General features: G+C 53.7%; 1 protein-coding gene across 4 annotated transcripts in view; it reads right to left on the reverse strand.

Annotated features, from left to right (window-relative positions):
• Positions 1-1291: 1291 nt before the first annotated feature.
• The window catches only part of ST8SIA5 (ST8 alpha-N-acetyl-neuraminide alpha-2,8-sialyltransferase 5), a 53518-nt gene continuing 38960 nt past the window's right edge, over positions 1292-15849 (reverse strand). For 3 of the 4 annotated variants that reach the window (XM_079784979.1, XM_079784978.1, XM_079784977.1), the window contains 3 exons: positions 14525-14637; positions 13658-13750; positions 7453-12295 (listed from right to left, as the gene is read on the reverse strand). In XM_079784979.1, coding sequence (XP_079641105.1) covers positions 11827-12295; positions 13658-13750; positions 14525-14637 — 675 coding nt within the window. In that variant the 3' untranslated portion in view covers positions 7453-11826. Of the gene's footprint in view, positions 1398-7452; positions 12296-13657; positions 13751-14524; positions 14638-15849 lie in introns of those variants that run through there. The other variant, XR_013814238.1, reaches the window with a different exon arrangement.

Raw genomic sequence — 15849 nt, forward strand, 5'->3', positions numbered from 1 at the left:
TCTCTATGTCTTTCCCATCTCCTCTCACACACTCTGGCCCACATTCTAAGATTATTCATATCCAAGGGCTGTGCTGAGGCAGGGGGATCATGAAAACGTCCCTGGGAATTTGCAGAAATCACAGGCAAGGCTTTGGACTTCCCCAAACTGCAGATAGAAGGAAGCTAAGCCATCTCATCTACATCTCCTAGGCCAGGCAGGCTCCAGCCATGAGAATTCCCAGCCATTTTTGAATTTGAATTCATGCAGTTTGTGCATGAATTCAAATTCAAAAATATAGTCCTATTTTAAATAGGAGGTTGGCGTTGAAAGAACTTTAAAAAAAAAAAAAGGATAATTAGTGCTCAGATGCCTTTGATGCAGTTCTGGACCTAAGAGAGGCAGGGCTGCGTAGCCGGGGGGTGGGGGTGGGGGTGGGGGGGGGTGGGGAGAGGAGGGGACTGTTTCCAGGAGGGAGCACTTCCCAAGCCCCACCTGCTCTGCAGCCTCCAGCCCTCAGGGACCAGGGCCCCCTCCTCCTCCCACGGCACCTGTGGTCCTCGGTCATGGCCTCCTGCTCCCGTGTGCTGACAATTCAGCTTGGTCTGGATCTGGTCCCTGAGCCCTTCCGTGAGCTCACCTGTATCTCTGCTTCCATTGCCACCCCCGCCCAGAGTAGCTGTGCATGCTTCCCAAGACCAGGCCACCTCCCACACTGACTGTGCTGTCTGTGTCAGGCCTCCTGTCCAGCCCACCAGTCCCCCAACATTTACACACACACACACACACACAACACACACACACACACACACACACACACACACACACACACACACACACACACGGCCACGGCCAGAGCCCTTGTTAGATGAATCATTTGCCTGGTTTTATTGGGTGGAAATTGAGGGCTTTTCAAACACAGTGACAGATACAAAGGACCCTGGTTATGTTCTGAGGCATAAGTCACAGCCGTCACTTAGAATCACTCGAGGACAACCACACACAAGCTGGGGTGATGCTGCAGGAGTTGGTAGGAGCCCCTGTCCCCGGGACAACATTTGCATAAAAACAAATAATGCTGCAGCCCCTCCAGAGGCCTTGGGAGGGCACCGAGCACTCCTCTCCAGGGCGGGGGAGAGCAAGTCCACAGGCCAGAGGGATTTTAAAGCATCGCCGCTGCTCCACGCGGAGGTTGAGTGTCCACATCCCGGTGAACCCGGCATCTGTCTTTCTCATCTCCAATGGGAAAGGCGGCGTGGGACACAGCGCAGTGTGGTGCGGGACAGATGAGGCTGAGGAGCACATGAAGATGTGACGGTCACGGCCACGTGGCCACTTGTTCTTTAGACACAGGAGGCCACTCAGGGATGAGTTGGTGCCACCACCTCTCAGGGACAGACTCCGCTGGCTGCCTTCACCTGGGCCCCAAGGCAGGGAACTAACATCAGGCCTGGCTGAAGCCACGTGAGGGCAGTGGGCACATGGCTGCAGTGAAAGCCCACCCCCACCCCTCACCCCGTTCATCTGCTGACCTCACCGTCTGTCCCGGCTTCATTTGGGGAGTGAGGTGGCAGGAGATTGACTCCTCTGTGCCATTGAATAACCCATTGGATGTTCATTGAGTTAAAGGTTAGTTTTTAAAAAAATACCTGTACATCTGTTTCATAGCTCAAGCAACACGGCTTTGAAGAAGAGTATGGCTTTCTGAATGGGGGTGTAGACAGGTCCAGAAAAGGAATCTGTAAGGCACCAAGCCTAGCTGCACCCCTACAATGTGTGTGCAGAGTGTGGGAGTCCCGGGGAGGAACAGCTGTCCCCCAAAGCAACCTTGAGTGGAGGAGCTTGCTTAGAAGCCGGTCAGAGTGGGGGCCAAGGGTCCTGCTAGCTCCCTGGGGGGCGGGCAGGAGCGGTGGCTTGGGACCCACCAGCCTCCTTCCACACGGCACACCACCAGGGGGCTGGCATCACAAGCCTAATGCCAACTCCCTCCACAGCCCCCCATTGCTCAGGCCTGTGGCCTTCAGGGACTCTCCAGTATCTGCCTCCCTTCCCACTCCCCCACCCCCAGGAAAGGCCACCCCATGCTGCTGGCCCTGGGTGCCCTGGGTGCCCAGGGTTTGGGAACTAGAGAGAAATGAATACCAAACAGGCCCCTCCACAAAGACGCTGGGCAGGGCCTGAGGCCTGGACCAGACTCCAGATCAGCCTAACAACACCTCAGGGAAGAAAGCAGAAGGACCATGGGAGCTACAGCAGGACAAGGTCACCTCCTCCTGCCCCTTAGGAGCTTGGGCACAACACCAGCGCTCCATCGCCAGCCCCGTGTGACCTGGGCACACCCCTGTCATGGTTCTGGGCCTGTCACCCTCTTCTCAGGAATACAGGGAGGCCCCGTGAGAAAAGGGATGGTGAAGGTGTTTAAAAAGTAGAAGGTCTTAGCCAGTTTGGCTCAGTGGATAGATTGTCGGCCTGCAGACTGAAGGGTCCCGGGTTCGATTTCAGTCAAGGGCCTGTACCTTGGTTGCAGGCTCCATCCCCGGCCCTGATCGAGGCACATGTGGGAGGCAGCCAATCAATGTCTCTCTCACATTGACGTTTCTCTCTCTGTCTCTCCCCCTCCCTTGCACTCTCTCTAAAAATTAATGGAAAAATATCCTCGGGTTAGGATTAAAAAAAAAAAAAAAAGTAGAAGTGTTCATTTATGGCAAGCATGTCAAACTCATGGCCAGCGGGTGCGAGTTTGACATGCTTGATCTATGGGAACAAAAAAAAAGTCATATTCTTCAATTCACAAATGAACCCAGGCCTGAGTCACTGCAGAGCCAGCTCTGGCCCCAGCGGAGGTCTGACCCCCTCCCACGTGCAACAAGGACACAGGTGGAAGCAGAGGCAGAAAGAGGCTGCCCTGGCCACAGCCACAGACCGTGAACCGGGGACCACACTGCAGGCTCCCCTGCAGGGAATGTGCAGGAGCATGTCTCCCCTCCTCTCCCTCTGTCTTGGGGGAGGGGTAGCAGAGAGCATGGCAATGTCAGAGGGAACATGTACGTCCCAAAGAGTTTGCACCGTGGATGCTTCACCTACCTGAACTTCAAGATGGCAGAGGGCTAAGCTCTTAAGCACCAAGCTTGCTATGAATGTGTTTTAAGTGTTTGGGGACAGAAATAATTATAAAGTGGACAAGAGGCTCCTTTCCCTTCTTAGCCGCAGTGTGCTGAACCGTGTTGGAGGGTTTTCATGTCTTAGCTTGACGTGGACATCTCAGGGTGAACAGATCTGAAATGCTTTGCAGCCCTTGGAGTTATTATGACACTAGAGGCCTGGTGCACGAATTCGTGCACCAGTGGGGTCCCTCGGCCTGGCCTGCAGGATTGGGCTGAAACCGGCTCTCTGACATCCCCTGAGGGGTCCCGGTTTGTGAGATAGTGCAGGCCAGGCTGAGGGACCCCACCAGTGTGTGATTGGGGCCTGGGGAGGGACGCGGGAGGTTGGCCAGCCAGGGAGGGACCATGGGAGGGCTCCAGAGCGTGTCCAGCCTGTCTCGCTTAGTCCCTGTTGGCCGGACCCCAGCAGCAGGCTAACCTACTGGTCGAAGCATCTGCCCCCTGGTGGTCAGTGCACATCTTAGCAAGCAATTGAGTGGCCTTAGCATATTATTAGCATATTATGCTTTGATTGGTTGAACGGCCGACTGGACACTTAGCATATTAGAGTGTAATTATATAGGATATTTGCCCCTCCCTGAACTATTTGCCCCTCCACTAAGCAGCCTCAGATCACTTGGTAGTTTCTGAGATACAGAGTTTTGGTCTTTTCTATGCCGTTGCTATCTGGCTACTAGCTGCCACCTCTGCTATATCTAACACCTCTTGCCACTCTCTTCGTTTACTTGATCATGAGACACCAGAACCAAGGTCACTGGAACTGAAGCGAAGATTAAAGTGGACGCCATAAGGGATTTGCTGTCAGCAAAATGTCTGGTCTTTGATGCAGAGCTTTATAGTGTGGATTCAGGAGCTCCAGATTAATTTTCCTTCAGAGTCCCCGGCTCCCTGTGGGCTGAGCGAACCTGCAGGATCGTGGTCCTGGGAAGCAAGGTGTGCTTGGACTTTGTTTCAATAAAATAGCAACCATTTCCTCCTCTTACAACTTTGCGGCTCGGGCTGCCCCAGGGATAGAGTTCACACTGGGACCGCACTGCTGGGCATCCTCCCAGGGAGGGGAGACTCGCCTCCCGTTGGAGGGAGGAGAGATGGAGGCAGAAACCAGGTACCAACCAGCTGGTTTCACCTCTGAGCCCTTTCCAAAGGAAGGTGGGAAAGGCAGGAAGAGCACGATGCCAATGGGTGTGAACCCCAACCCGTTTCTGTGGGACCCACGTTTCCTCATCACCACCTTCCACCTTTGTTTTCCATGGCGGGGGGCAGGCAGTGCGCTGGGCCCGACTTTGACCCCAGTGGGCCAGGACCCCTGTTGATTCTAATGTGCACACAAGGTTGAGAACCACAGTTCTAGAGCAAATAAAACATTTACCCCAAAGCTGAGCAAGTCAATTAGTTGAAGGAAATAAGTTACTTGGTTGCCAAGGGAACCATCCCCCGACCGGAAAGCGTGCCCATCACTGATTTCTGGCTTTTGTGCCAAGAGCTATGTTGGGGTAGTATATCTTTCTCTCTCTTTTTCTTTTTCTTTTTTTTTTTTTAATGAAAAGACTACACAGGGGAAATATCCAAAGACTTAGAAAAGATGAGCAGGGCTGCCTCAGGACACTGGCTGCCAGGACAGCTGAGCCCAGCTGGTGAAGCGAGACCAGGTCTGTTCTGACCCTCAGCAAAAGTGCCCAAGCGCCAGAAGCCAGGGACCCACCGAGGACCCAGGACAACTGCTCCAGGCAAAAACAAAAGCATAATCCTGTTACAGGGACACTGAGAACAGGCCCCGTCATTTGAGAACAGCCCGTATCTAAGTGATTCTGCAGGACACAAGCCAGCCACCAAAAGACGGATGCTGTGTGATTCCACTTACAGGAGGAACCTAGAGGGGTCAAAGCACAGAGACAGAGAGCGGATGGTGGTTACTGGGGCTGGGGGAGAGGGGAATGGGGACTTGTCTTTGAAGAGGTGTCCAGTTCTGGTTTTGCAAGATGAAAAGCGCTCTGGATATGGGATGCACAACACTCTGAATATACTGAACACTTCTGATAGCACACTTAAAAATGATTAATTTTTAAGATGATAAATTTATGTGATGTGTGTTTTACCACAATTAAAAATGAGAAACACACACACGCACACACACACACGCACACGCACACACACACACACACACACACACACCACACAAATCTCTGATAGTGTCAAGGCCAAAACAGATTTCGTAAATGTTAGATCCCTGAGCAGTTACTTTTTGTTGCTAGTTTAATAGGGGGCTGTATATTATGTTTATATTTCTGGAAAACGCAGAAGTTGGGCTGTGTGCCAGGTTTTGTTTGCTCTCTTTTCCTCCCTTAAGACTCCAGTCTGCACGTCAAGCCACACACCAGCCCTCACCTTTCAGCAGCCGCGGAACCCCAGGCAGTGCAGAGCATGGTTCTCTAGCGGTCATGGCGCCAGGACCACCTGGGATGTCACACAAGCTGATTCGGCATCACCCCCACCTCCCCAGGCTCTGAGTACAGGGGTGGGGGTTTAACAAGCACCCAGGGGTTTCCATACAGGCGACCTACAGGCCACCCTTTGAAGTACACACTGCTTTCCCAGGACACCTCACAGGGTGTGATCGACCTCCACAGAACAACAGAAGGCACGCCCCAGCCACCAGCCACCAGCACAGCCCTCGCTTGGCCTCACCTGACCCTGCACCACAAGCAGCCTCCTTGAGGAGGGTGCCCTGGTGGCAGGGAGAGGCGGGGTGAGTGCTGAGCTCAGAGCAGCACCATCCCCTCCCGCCAAGGACAGAGCCTCTGCAGCAGGCATTTGCAAAGCTCAGCTCAGCTGTTTCTCAGTCCACTGGTTTTGGCGTCACTCTTGATAAATCCCTCATTACCAGCCAGCACCTCAGCACAGTGATACAAGATCCTGACAACTCTATACGGTTTAGAGGAGGGAAGAAAAAGGGAAAAAGAGAAGAAAAAAATGCCTTTCCCTTCTTTAGTTTAAACTAGAGAAAGAGGGTTGGTTAGCAGGCAAGAGGCAGATGAGCAGGATTATAATGGAAACAAAGAGGGGAGCAGAGACTGGGTGATGAGCCCACAAGCCACCACATCACAGATGTCCCGGCCTCCTGGGCTCCGAGGACAGACGGGGGTGTCTATGCAGCTCAGTGCTTCCCACATAGATGGTACTAGGCAAAAATCAACCAACAGGGGCTCGCCTAAGCTGACAATTTTGTAGGGCGTTACTCAGTTTATTAACTGGGTCTCCTGACCCCTGGAACCCACTAGGTAACCAGAGGCCCTATTGCTGTAGTAAACACCCGGCTCTGTGCCAGTGCAGGGGCACTAAGATGAGCCAGATTAGGAGGCTGCCCCTGGGGAAGGACAGACCCTGGGCCAAGGACACAGGATGCCCATGCCATGTGCTATGAGGGTGAATTAACAGAAGTCAGTGATGAGTGGGGCAGAAGCACAGAGGGGAGAACGCAGGGACCACAACCTAACATCATCTGCAAAAGTGATAGAGTGAAGGAGAGGACAGAGGGAGGCGGGGTGTGGGCCAATCAGGCATTTCCAACAGCTATACAAAGCACAGCGCCTGAGGAGTACTAGGGGGGTGGGGAGCAGGGGCAGGAGGGTCTCTGGGAAGGGAGTGAGCCAGCTGGGAACACGCCCTGCATGTCTGGGTAAGGAATCTGGGACTATATGGTCCAGGCAGGCAATGGACTCCACCAAAGGTATTTCCAGAAGGTAATTCTCTGGAAGCAGAAGATCGGTGAGATGCGCCTGCGTTTAGGGCAGAAGGAATGCAAGTAGGGAATAAATTCAAGGACTATTTATGAGTCAGAATTGACTTGATTTGGAGAACAAATAGACACAGGAGGTGAGGGAGAATGAAGAGCAAAGGGCGACCCAGGTTTGAGGTAGAGTGGCCATCAGTGAGGTGGAGCCATTCACTGAGGAATGACTGGGGAAGGGAGAAGGGCGGGGGAACCTGTGCTCACTGGTGTCTAGTTTGTGCCGGCACCATGCTAGGCATCGTGCAACACTATTTCACTTGACCCTTGCCACGGTTGAAGCTAGTGACCTGGCCTCGTTCATCTGAGCTTCCAGGGGCTTCAGCAGCTCCTCCAAAGTCACCCAGCTAGTAAATGGCAGGAGGTGATATGGGGTCCCATTTGTCCTTTTAACTACACCAGTTGAGGACATATTGAGGTTTAGATGCCATGCAGGTACAGACATTCAGGAGGCCATGGTGAGCATGTTTCTGATGCTCAGAGAGAGGACCAGCCTGCAGGGAAGGAGGTTAAGATGCAAGGACAGAAGAGACGTGAGGCTGTGAACAGATGAGATTTCTGAAGGAATGTTCCCCAAAGGAGAAGAAAGCCCTGAAGTGGCATCACAGAAGATGAATCACCAAGGGGCCTCAGTGGGAGCATTTAGGGAGGCAGGAGGCAAGTTGGGGGAGAGGGGGTGGTGGTTTGTGAGGAAACAAAGGAGAAGAAAACTCGAAGACCAGAGGCCACGCCTGTCACATGTCACATGGATATTGACAATGAGGCCTGAGAAGTGGTCACTGCTTCGGCAATTATCAACTTTCTCCTGCCAACCTTCAGAATTCAGGATGGAGTTGGGCCTGTCCTTCTCTCTTGATAACTGTCCCCAAGCCGGGATATGCCAGCACTTAGCACAGCTCTTGTGCGTGCGTGTAGGACTCTTGGTTCAGTGTCTGGACACTTCCACCAGACCGCCACCTCCAGGAGGGCAGGGGGTATGTTGTGCTCATCACTACCACAGTTCCCCAGCACCTGGCACAATGCCTGGCACCAAGTGAGTGCTCAATAAATGTTGGTTAAATACCTGGCTGAAGCCAGTTCTGTGCTTGCCCTCAGTTGTCAGAAAGCACTGTCCCTGCCTCCTCCCCATGCTCAGCAAAGTCAAGGGCGACAGGCTCTCTGCAGCCCCAGGTGACAAGCGGGCAGAGTTGCCGTGACAGCATCGCTGACGGGTCTCAGAGGCCGCATCCGACCTTGAGCCACCTTCCTGTTGGCTTGGCTAGGCACCAAGTCATTTACTTGTTTTTTGCTGCCTTTCAACCCTGGGGCAGTGGATTTAGCACAAAGGAAGATGTGATTATGTTTTGTCTGTGGAGCATCAATTTGCCCTAAATAAGAATTTAACTGGTAGTCTACACCGCAGGGTGGGAGAGGGACAAGGCTGAGAGGAACATGTTAAGAGTTCCGAGTGTATGCCCAGGTCTCTCTGAGCCTTTGAAAAACGTTTTCCTACAAACATTGGCTGCAGGAGAAAGAGCGTGACCTGGAAGGCAGGAAATGGGGTGAATCCCAGTTGAGGCACTAGCTGGCCATGTGGCCTTGGGCAAGTCACTCACCATGGTGTCATTTAATGTGTACCCTTCCTGGTCATCTCTGCTCACCTGCAAAATGTGGAGATGGCCTCAGCTCCCCTCCAGTGCCAGAGGGAGGGTGTGGGAAGAGGGTGGGGGCCCCTATAAGCACAGACTGTCTTCCAGACCCATGACAGCCTCTCAGAGCATGTGTCCCTAGAGCAGGGTCCAGTACATGCAGTGACATCTCGATCAGGATCCCTCTGGATGGGAAGTGGCTAAGACAGAGGTTTGGAGCACAGACTTTGGGGTTCTACAGACCTGGGTGCAGTTTCCTCCACTGGGTGCCTGACCATGGGCCAGTCACTGAATTGTTCTGAGCCTCAGTCTCCTCACCTTTCTAATGGGAATCTTCTAACCTAAGGGGGTCCTGTGATGACTATAGGAAATAATGAAAATTAAGTGTTCAGTCTTGGGCCCGAGAATGAGCACAGTAAATCTTAGATAGTGCAATCATAAATATTTATGGCTTAGACCCCATACATCACAAATGTCTCAAAAAAATTTAGAGATTATACAGACCCTAGAGATCAAAGCCTCTGGTTGTTTATGAGGACACTGAGACCATAAGGGAGAGAAAGAGACTTGCCTTGAAACCTATGGGCAGGAATAGGGCCATGAGCCATGAAACCCAGCTCCTATATTGGGGTGACTCCCCATGCTCCATCCCTGGCTCCTACAAGGGCCTTGGCTGGGCCAACACCAGCTCCCCACAACCTCAGTGTGAGAACCCTGGTGTGTGGCTCCCCCAGGCTCCAGCTCCCCAACACTACCCCTCCTGGAACACGCTTCAGGTGGAGGGTCTGTCCACAGAAGGCATCGGTAGAGTCCCAGGCCTGAGTTGACCCAGGTCACCTCTCCATTCTGGGCCTGTTTCGTTAAGTGGGCATTATGATCGTTAAGAGCCTTCCAGTTCCAGCATGCCATGGTTTCCAGAACGGGGCTCAATGAACCACAGTCATGTGGCTGGAAACCTCAGGAAACCAGAATCTTTCCCAGAAGCTCCTTCCTTGGGAGACACAGGCAGAACCTAAGAAAGCATAGCATGCGCTGTCCTTGTGCAGTTTTCCCCGTTTACCGCGGACCGGCCTACCTTCCCTCCTTGGCTACGTCCCTGCTGTGCCGAAAAGCAGACCGAGCCTCGGAGCAGCCTGAAGCTTTTTCAGAACACAGAATGAAGGGGGGAGGTCAGCATCTAGAACAGCGTGTGCCTGGAACACGTTCTCTGTAATGACCTGCCAACACGAAGCACAGGCCAAGGCCAAGAGAGCCCTGGACTGAGCCTGGAGGCCAGGCCGACACCTGCACTCTCCTGTCTCCCGTTGCTCTGCTGTAAGTGAGGTGATCAGATGAGAGGCCCTGCTCCCAGCTGTGCTCCCACAGCTCCTCCCCCTCCTCCTCAGGGCACCCAGCAGGTGGGATTGGGATTTGCTTATGGTCTGCCCTCCAGCCCCAGAGTCAGAGATACCACCCTTAAAGGCATGCCTCTGATACTGAATACTGCTGAGAGATACAACAGCAATAAACGTTAAGTCAAGTCGTAATCTTTTTGATGGTGGAGGGTCTTGCCTTCAATTTGTGAAAAACGCAACATCTTTCCCTGGCTGGTTTGGCTTAGTGGATAGAGCATCAGCCTGCGGACTAAAGGGTCCTGGGTTTGATTCCGGTCAAGGGCACATGCCCGGGTTGCAGGTTTGATCCCCAGTAGGGGGTGTGCAGGAGGCAGCGGATCAATGATTCTCTCTCATCATTGATGTTTCCATCTGTCTCCCTCTCCCTTCCTCTCTGAAATCAATAAAAATATATTTTTTAAAAAAGACGCAACATATGTGAAGTGCAATAAAATGAGATGTGTCCATATTCATCATCATGTCCAAGCCCAAGCCCAGATCAAAACAGAAAAAAAGCTATAGGCATGTTTACAGAAGGGAGGGAAGAAAAGGAGAGAGAGAAGGAGGTGGAAGGGAGGGGGGAGACAGCAGAGAAGGAGGGAGGGAGAAAGGATAAAGGGAGGGAGGGGGCTGAAGTCCTCCCCAGGACTAACATTCTAAGATTCTACAAAGCTAAGTTCTAAGGCAATTTATCAATGGTGTCCATCCGGCACAGCCGCGTTAATGGTGGAAACATCACGCCGGAAGCAAAAGGAATGAATTTCAGCTGTGAAATGACATGTTGATCCCTTTCAGCTAGACACAGCTAACTTTCCACAGTGCAGGCGCAACGGGCACATGTGTGTGAAGGCTGTCTGGCTGGCCACGTGGGTGGTCCCGCCTGTGCGGTAGGTCCCTCGGTGATGCTGGTGTCCGGGGCCATGATGGGCTTCCGGCTGCCAAGCTCACCGTTTACTCAGTTCATCCCCGAGCCTTACAGTTCCTTTTCAGGAACACGACGTAGCGGCATCCAGTATTCAGGAACACAAAGAGGAACGGGTCTTATAAATAACTCCTGGTTAAAACAGAGCTGGAAATAAGGAGCCAGAAAAGGAAGCAAATCACTGAGTGCTTATGAGTCGGTAACATTGGCTTGAAAACCTTAGTGCAAATGGCTGGTCTGGTTTATGTTCTTCTCACCAAAAGATCAGATGCAGGATTGAACCCGGAGGCACCAAGACTGTGTGTGTGAAGATATGTATGAAACGGTGTGGCTTTCCTCAGCTGCTGGGGTCTCTGCGGAGATCCTTACACAGGCCTCGCATTAGCTCTCACCACGTCACTTAATGGGCTCGGTCAGTAGGTGTAACCTTGGCTGGTAAGTCTCTGGACTTCTCTGGGACATTCTGTCTTCACAGGAAGGTCTGGCGGCTGAGCTGGCCGCTAAGCTCTGAGATTCCAGACAGTAAATCAGGGCTGAGGCCGTGGAATAAGACTCAGGAGACCAAAGTCTGAATTAAATCTGCCATCTCTCTCCTCCATCCTCCGTGGGGCCTTCCTTTAGCTGTGACAAAGCCAATCCAGTGTGCTTTCTTTCTTGGATGCTAACATTGAGTGGAAATGTGCTTTATTCACGGGCAATCCCCAGCAGCATGCCACCGTGGGCCGAGCAGAGACACGGGGCCCAGACCAAGACCCAGGATACCCAGCACAGAGCTGACTCTGCCCCGCACCCCACGCCCGTCTCCGGGCCCACAGGTGGGTCCCAAGCATGAAGCTGAACTACCAGGTGGTGACAGACAGCCTGCTAGCCAGACCTTCGCCCTGCCCTGCCCGGCGCAGGAGGGAAAGGAGGAGCAAGGGTCTGGGGGGCCGGGCGGGCGGGGCGGCCGGCAGGGCAGGCAGCCAGCGCGCCCTCAGCAGCAGCTGCAGGTGCCCGTGTGCACGCGGAGGATGCCGCGGCTGTGCAGGTGCAGGAAGTTGAAGATCTCGGAGGGCATGGCGTGGAAGCCGGGCCGGGGCTTGACGTTGTCGTAGTAGTGGTGAGTGATGTAGAGGCCCGCGGGGTTCATGGGGAAGGCCCAGAAGCCGAACAGGTGCACCTCCTCGCACAGCTCCAGCGCGGCCGTGGCCAGGATGAGGCCGGTGCTGATGCGCTTGGCGCGCACGCCCAGGCCGAGCCAGTAGCGCGACACGTTGACCAGGTACTGCGGGTGGAAGTAGTAGACGGCCTGCGGCGCCTGGAAGTCGTCCAGCACGTACTTGACGCGGATGGACACGTCGGTGTTGCGCGTGTTGTAGAAGGCGGGCAGCAGCACGGACGCGTTCTCGTAGCCCTGCAGCACGCGGTAGAAGGGCCGCCGCCACTTCTCCAGCTTGTGGAACCTGGGCGGGGCGCAAGCGAGAGGGTCGGCCACCCGCGCCCCTGGCGCCCCTGCCCCCAGGCCCTGCGCCCTGGCTTCCCCAGCCCTGCACCCTCGGGTCTTTTCAAAGGAGGGAAGGGCCATCCCTGCCTCCTTTCATCTCAGTCACCTCAGCGAGGAATGTCTAGGCGTCCCTGGGACAGGTATATGTTTGCAAGTGGGTGCAGGAGAGGACAGTCTGGACCCAAAGGGACAGATATCTAGTGTGTGGCTGCCAGGGGAGGGCAATGCTGAACTCACGTGGCCGAGGCTGCCCGGGGTGGGCTCAGTGGGATGGTGAGGGAGTGGAGGCTTTCCCTGGAGCCCTGGGGGCATTCACCTGTCCCAGCTTCCCTAAGATCCTAATGGATCTCAAACCAGCTGCCTGCTCTCTCCGCCTTCCCCTCTCCCCACCAGCAGCCCCGCACTCCTCTTTCTTTTACATTAAACAGCCCTCAGGTTGGCTCACCTCACAGGTGTCAAATGCTCCTTCACTCTGCTGACTGTCCCTGTTCCTGGGCCTCTGACCTAATTTAACTTCCCCTCCTCTTACCCTTCATCTGACCTGGATGGTGTCACAGAGGTTGGCGTTTTAACACATGAACCCCTTCCCCCGAGGCCTCCCAGACAGACAGATCCCAGGAGGGAGCCAGGTGGGGGGAGGTCTTTGCAGGGGGCTCCTCCCGTGTTGCCTGGACACACTGCATAGGGAGCCGCCCTCCCCTCACACACTGGGAGCTCTGACCCAGCGCTAGGTGAGGACAGTCTAGACCCGTGGTCGGCAAACTGCGGCTCGCGAGCCACATGCGGCTCTTTGGCCCCTTGAGTGTGGCTCTTCCACAAAATACCATGGCCTGGGCGAGTCTATTTTGAAGAAGTGGCATGAGAAGAAGTTTAAGTTTAAAAAAATTTGGCTCTCAAAAGAAAAATTGAAAAATCGTTGTACTGTTGATATTTGGCTCTGTTGACTAATGAGTTTGCCGACCACTGGTCTAGACCAGCGCTGTCCCAAAGAAATATAATGCAGGCCACATATGTAATTTTAAATGTTCTAGAAAGCACATTTCAACAAGGAGAAAAATGGGTGCAATTAATTTTTATAATATATTTTATTTAACCTGATATACTCAAAGTGCTATCATTTCAACATATAATCGATATAAAAATTTCCTGAGATAGGGCCCATCCTCTTTTTCATGTTACATCTTGGAAATGGGGGGGGGGGGGGGTTCCACTTACAGATGGCACATCTCACTCTAGTCTGGCCACATTTCAGTGCCAGTTGCCACATGTGGCCAGTGGCTACTCTACTGGACCCCACAGGTCTAGACCGAGGGCCACTGACCTCTCTGTGATGATGCTGGGGTTCACAGTGACCACGTCCGTCTTCACCCCCACATCCATGGTGTACTTCTCTGAGATGGGGGGTAGGTTGCACCTGTGGAAGAGACGAGGCAGCCCGACGGCCTGTGGTCAGTCATTCCCGATGGAGCGGGGAGTGGGCAAGGGCAGGGGGCGGGGGAGGGATGATCACATGAGAGAAGAATGCGGAGACGGCCAGCTGGGTGGAATCTCTGTGGCCTGGGCATGGAGGGGCCAATTCAACCACTTCCCCCACCAACCCTGAACAGCCCAGTAACTGAATCTACAACCTGAGAGCCCACTGCAGCCTCAGCCAGGTCTCTGCTTTAATCTCTCATTTTCAGACCATCTTCATTATCCAGACTAAAGATGTAAGTGAGGGTCCCCAAGATAAGAGGGGCTCTACATAAGGAAGAAGAAATATAAGGACCAGTCTCTACCTTAGGCAAAGCCAGGGTGAAGTTCAAATTGGTGATAGATACAAAGCTACCCTGGTCCCAAGCATTGCTTCTGGAAGAGTAGAACCCAACCAGGAAGGTGGCCACCCAGAGGCCTCACCGACCCATCTGCCTGGGGCCCCACTGAGTCCTGAGTCTCTTCACATCTGTGATGCCATTTGCTTCCATTATGCAGATGTGGAGACTGAGGCTCTAAGAGGTTCCACCACGTGCCCAAAGGGACAGCACTAGAGAGAAGTGACAACCTGGAGCATGAGGGTCTGCAGGGGTGGGGAGTGCGGGATTAACCATGTAAAGGGCAGCATGGGGTGGGGGGGAACCAAGGGGAAGGGCCTAAAGGGGGAGAGGGGTGGAGGCCGAAGTGGCAGTGCAGACCAGGATGGTTCTTTTACCGGAAGACGAAGTCGGCGCTGTTGATCTCCCTCCCGCAGCGGCTGTTCTTTAGGATGCCTCCGTTGCCCACCACTGCGCACTTCTTAAACTGGGACCGGTAGTAGGGCATGTCCTGGGGAGACAGGGTCACAGCCTTCATTGGGTGCTCTCACCTCTGTACCCACCTCCACCTCTACTCCTCCTGGCCCCATGAGGCAGCCTTGTAGGGAACGTTAGAGAAAAGTGGTTATTCCACTCTGCAGGTGAGAAAAGAGGTCAAAGGGTTTGTTCCCAGTTCCACGGGCAACTACAAATGAGCTGGGGCCAGAAGGCAGTCTCCATGGCTGTTTTCATAAGCCCTGGGATGCGTTAGGTTTCCAGCGTGCATCCGTTTCCCCATGTTGGGGAGCTCAGCTTTTCATGACTAAATATGTACATGCTAGTGTACATATTTTAATGATGAAAGCAGATGTTCTGGGGATGGCGGCAGCAGAAATGAGGGCAGGGCCACCCTGGGACCAGAGCCCTAAACCTCAGCCCTTTCAGCGCAGGGCGAGGTGCAGAGCCTCCCTCTGTCCACGAGGAGGACACAGGCCTGGGACAGAAAGGTCATAGAGGCTGGGACAGATGCCAGGACTTGGCAGCAGCGGGGATAAGAGGCTGGAGGTGAGCAAGCAAAGCCACATCAGGGGAACAGTTAGAGGCTGGGACACCCAGCGAGCCTAGGACTTACCCTGAGTGATGATGACAGTCAAAGGAGCACTGAGAGTGAGCGTCTCACAGCGCTTTGACCTCGTCACACCTCAACTGGGGGTTACCTTGGTCTGGGTACTGGCTGCCCAACTGGGGGTTACCTTGGTCTGGGTACTGGCTGCCCAACTGGGGGTTACCTTGGTCTGGGTACTGGCTGCCCACAAAGGCACTCTAGGCATGCCCTCCAGGGGACCACGGGCAAATTGGCAGGAAAAAGCAAATACTGGCCTGACGCTTAAGAGACCTGCTTCTGTCACATTCCCCCGTGGGCCACCTGAGGCAGGTGCCACTGGGCAGGCGCACAGACCTGGAGGCAAGGGCATGGTGACCAAACATCCCAGCTGCCAGGACTGGCGGACTTTGCCCGGGATGCAGGACTTACATTTGGTCAAACTGGGGAAATCTGGACAAACCAGGATTGGGCCCCCTCGTCATAAGCCCCAAATTTTCAATCTTGGTTTTGCCCTATAATGAGGTGAGGGCAAGTTTTTTTGAGCTCTCAGTGTTTTGGTTTTGTAAATTTTGTGAAATGTGTGATAAATTAAAATGTTGTAATTTGTGTATTTCGTGCTGCTCAATAGGATGTAACGCG

The sequence above is a fragment of the Cnephaeus nilssonii genome, assembly GCF_951640355.1.
Source record: "Cnephaeus nilssonii genome assembly, chromosome: 11".
In the NCBI taxonomy this organism is placed as follows: domain Eukaryota; kingdom Metazoa; phylum Chordata; class Mammalia; order Chiroptera; family Vespertilionidae; genus Cnephaeus; species Cnephaeus nilssonii.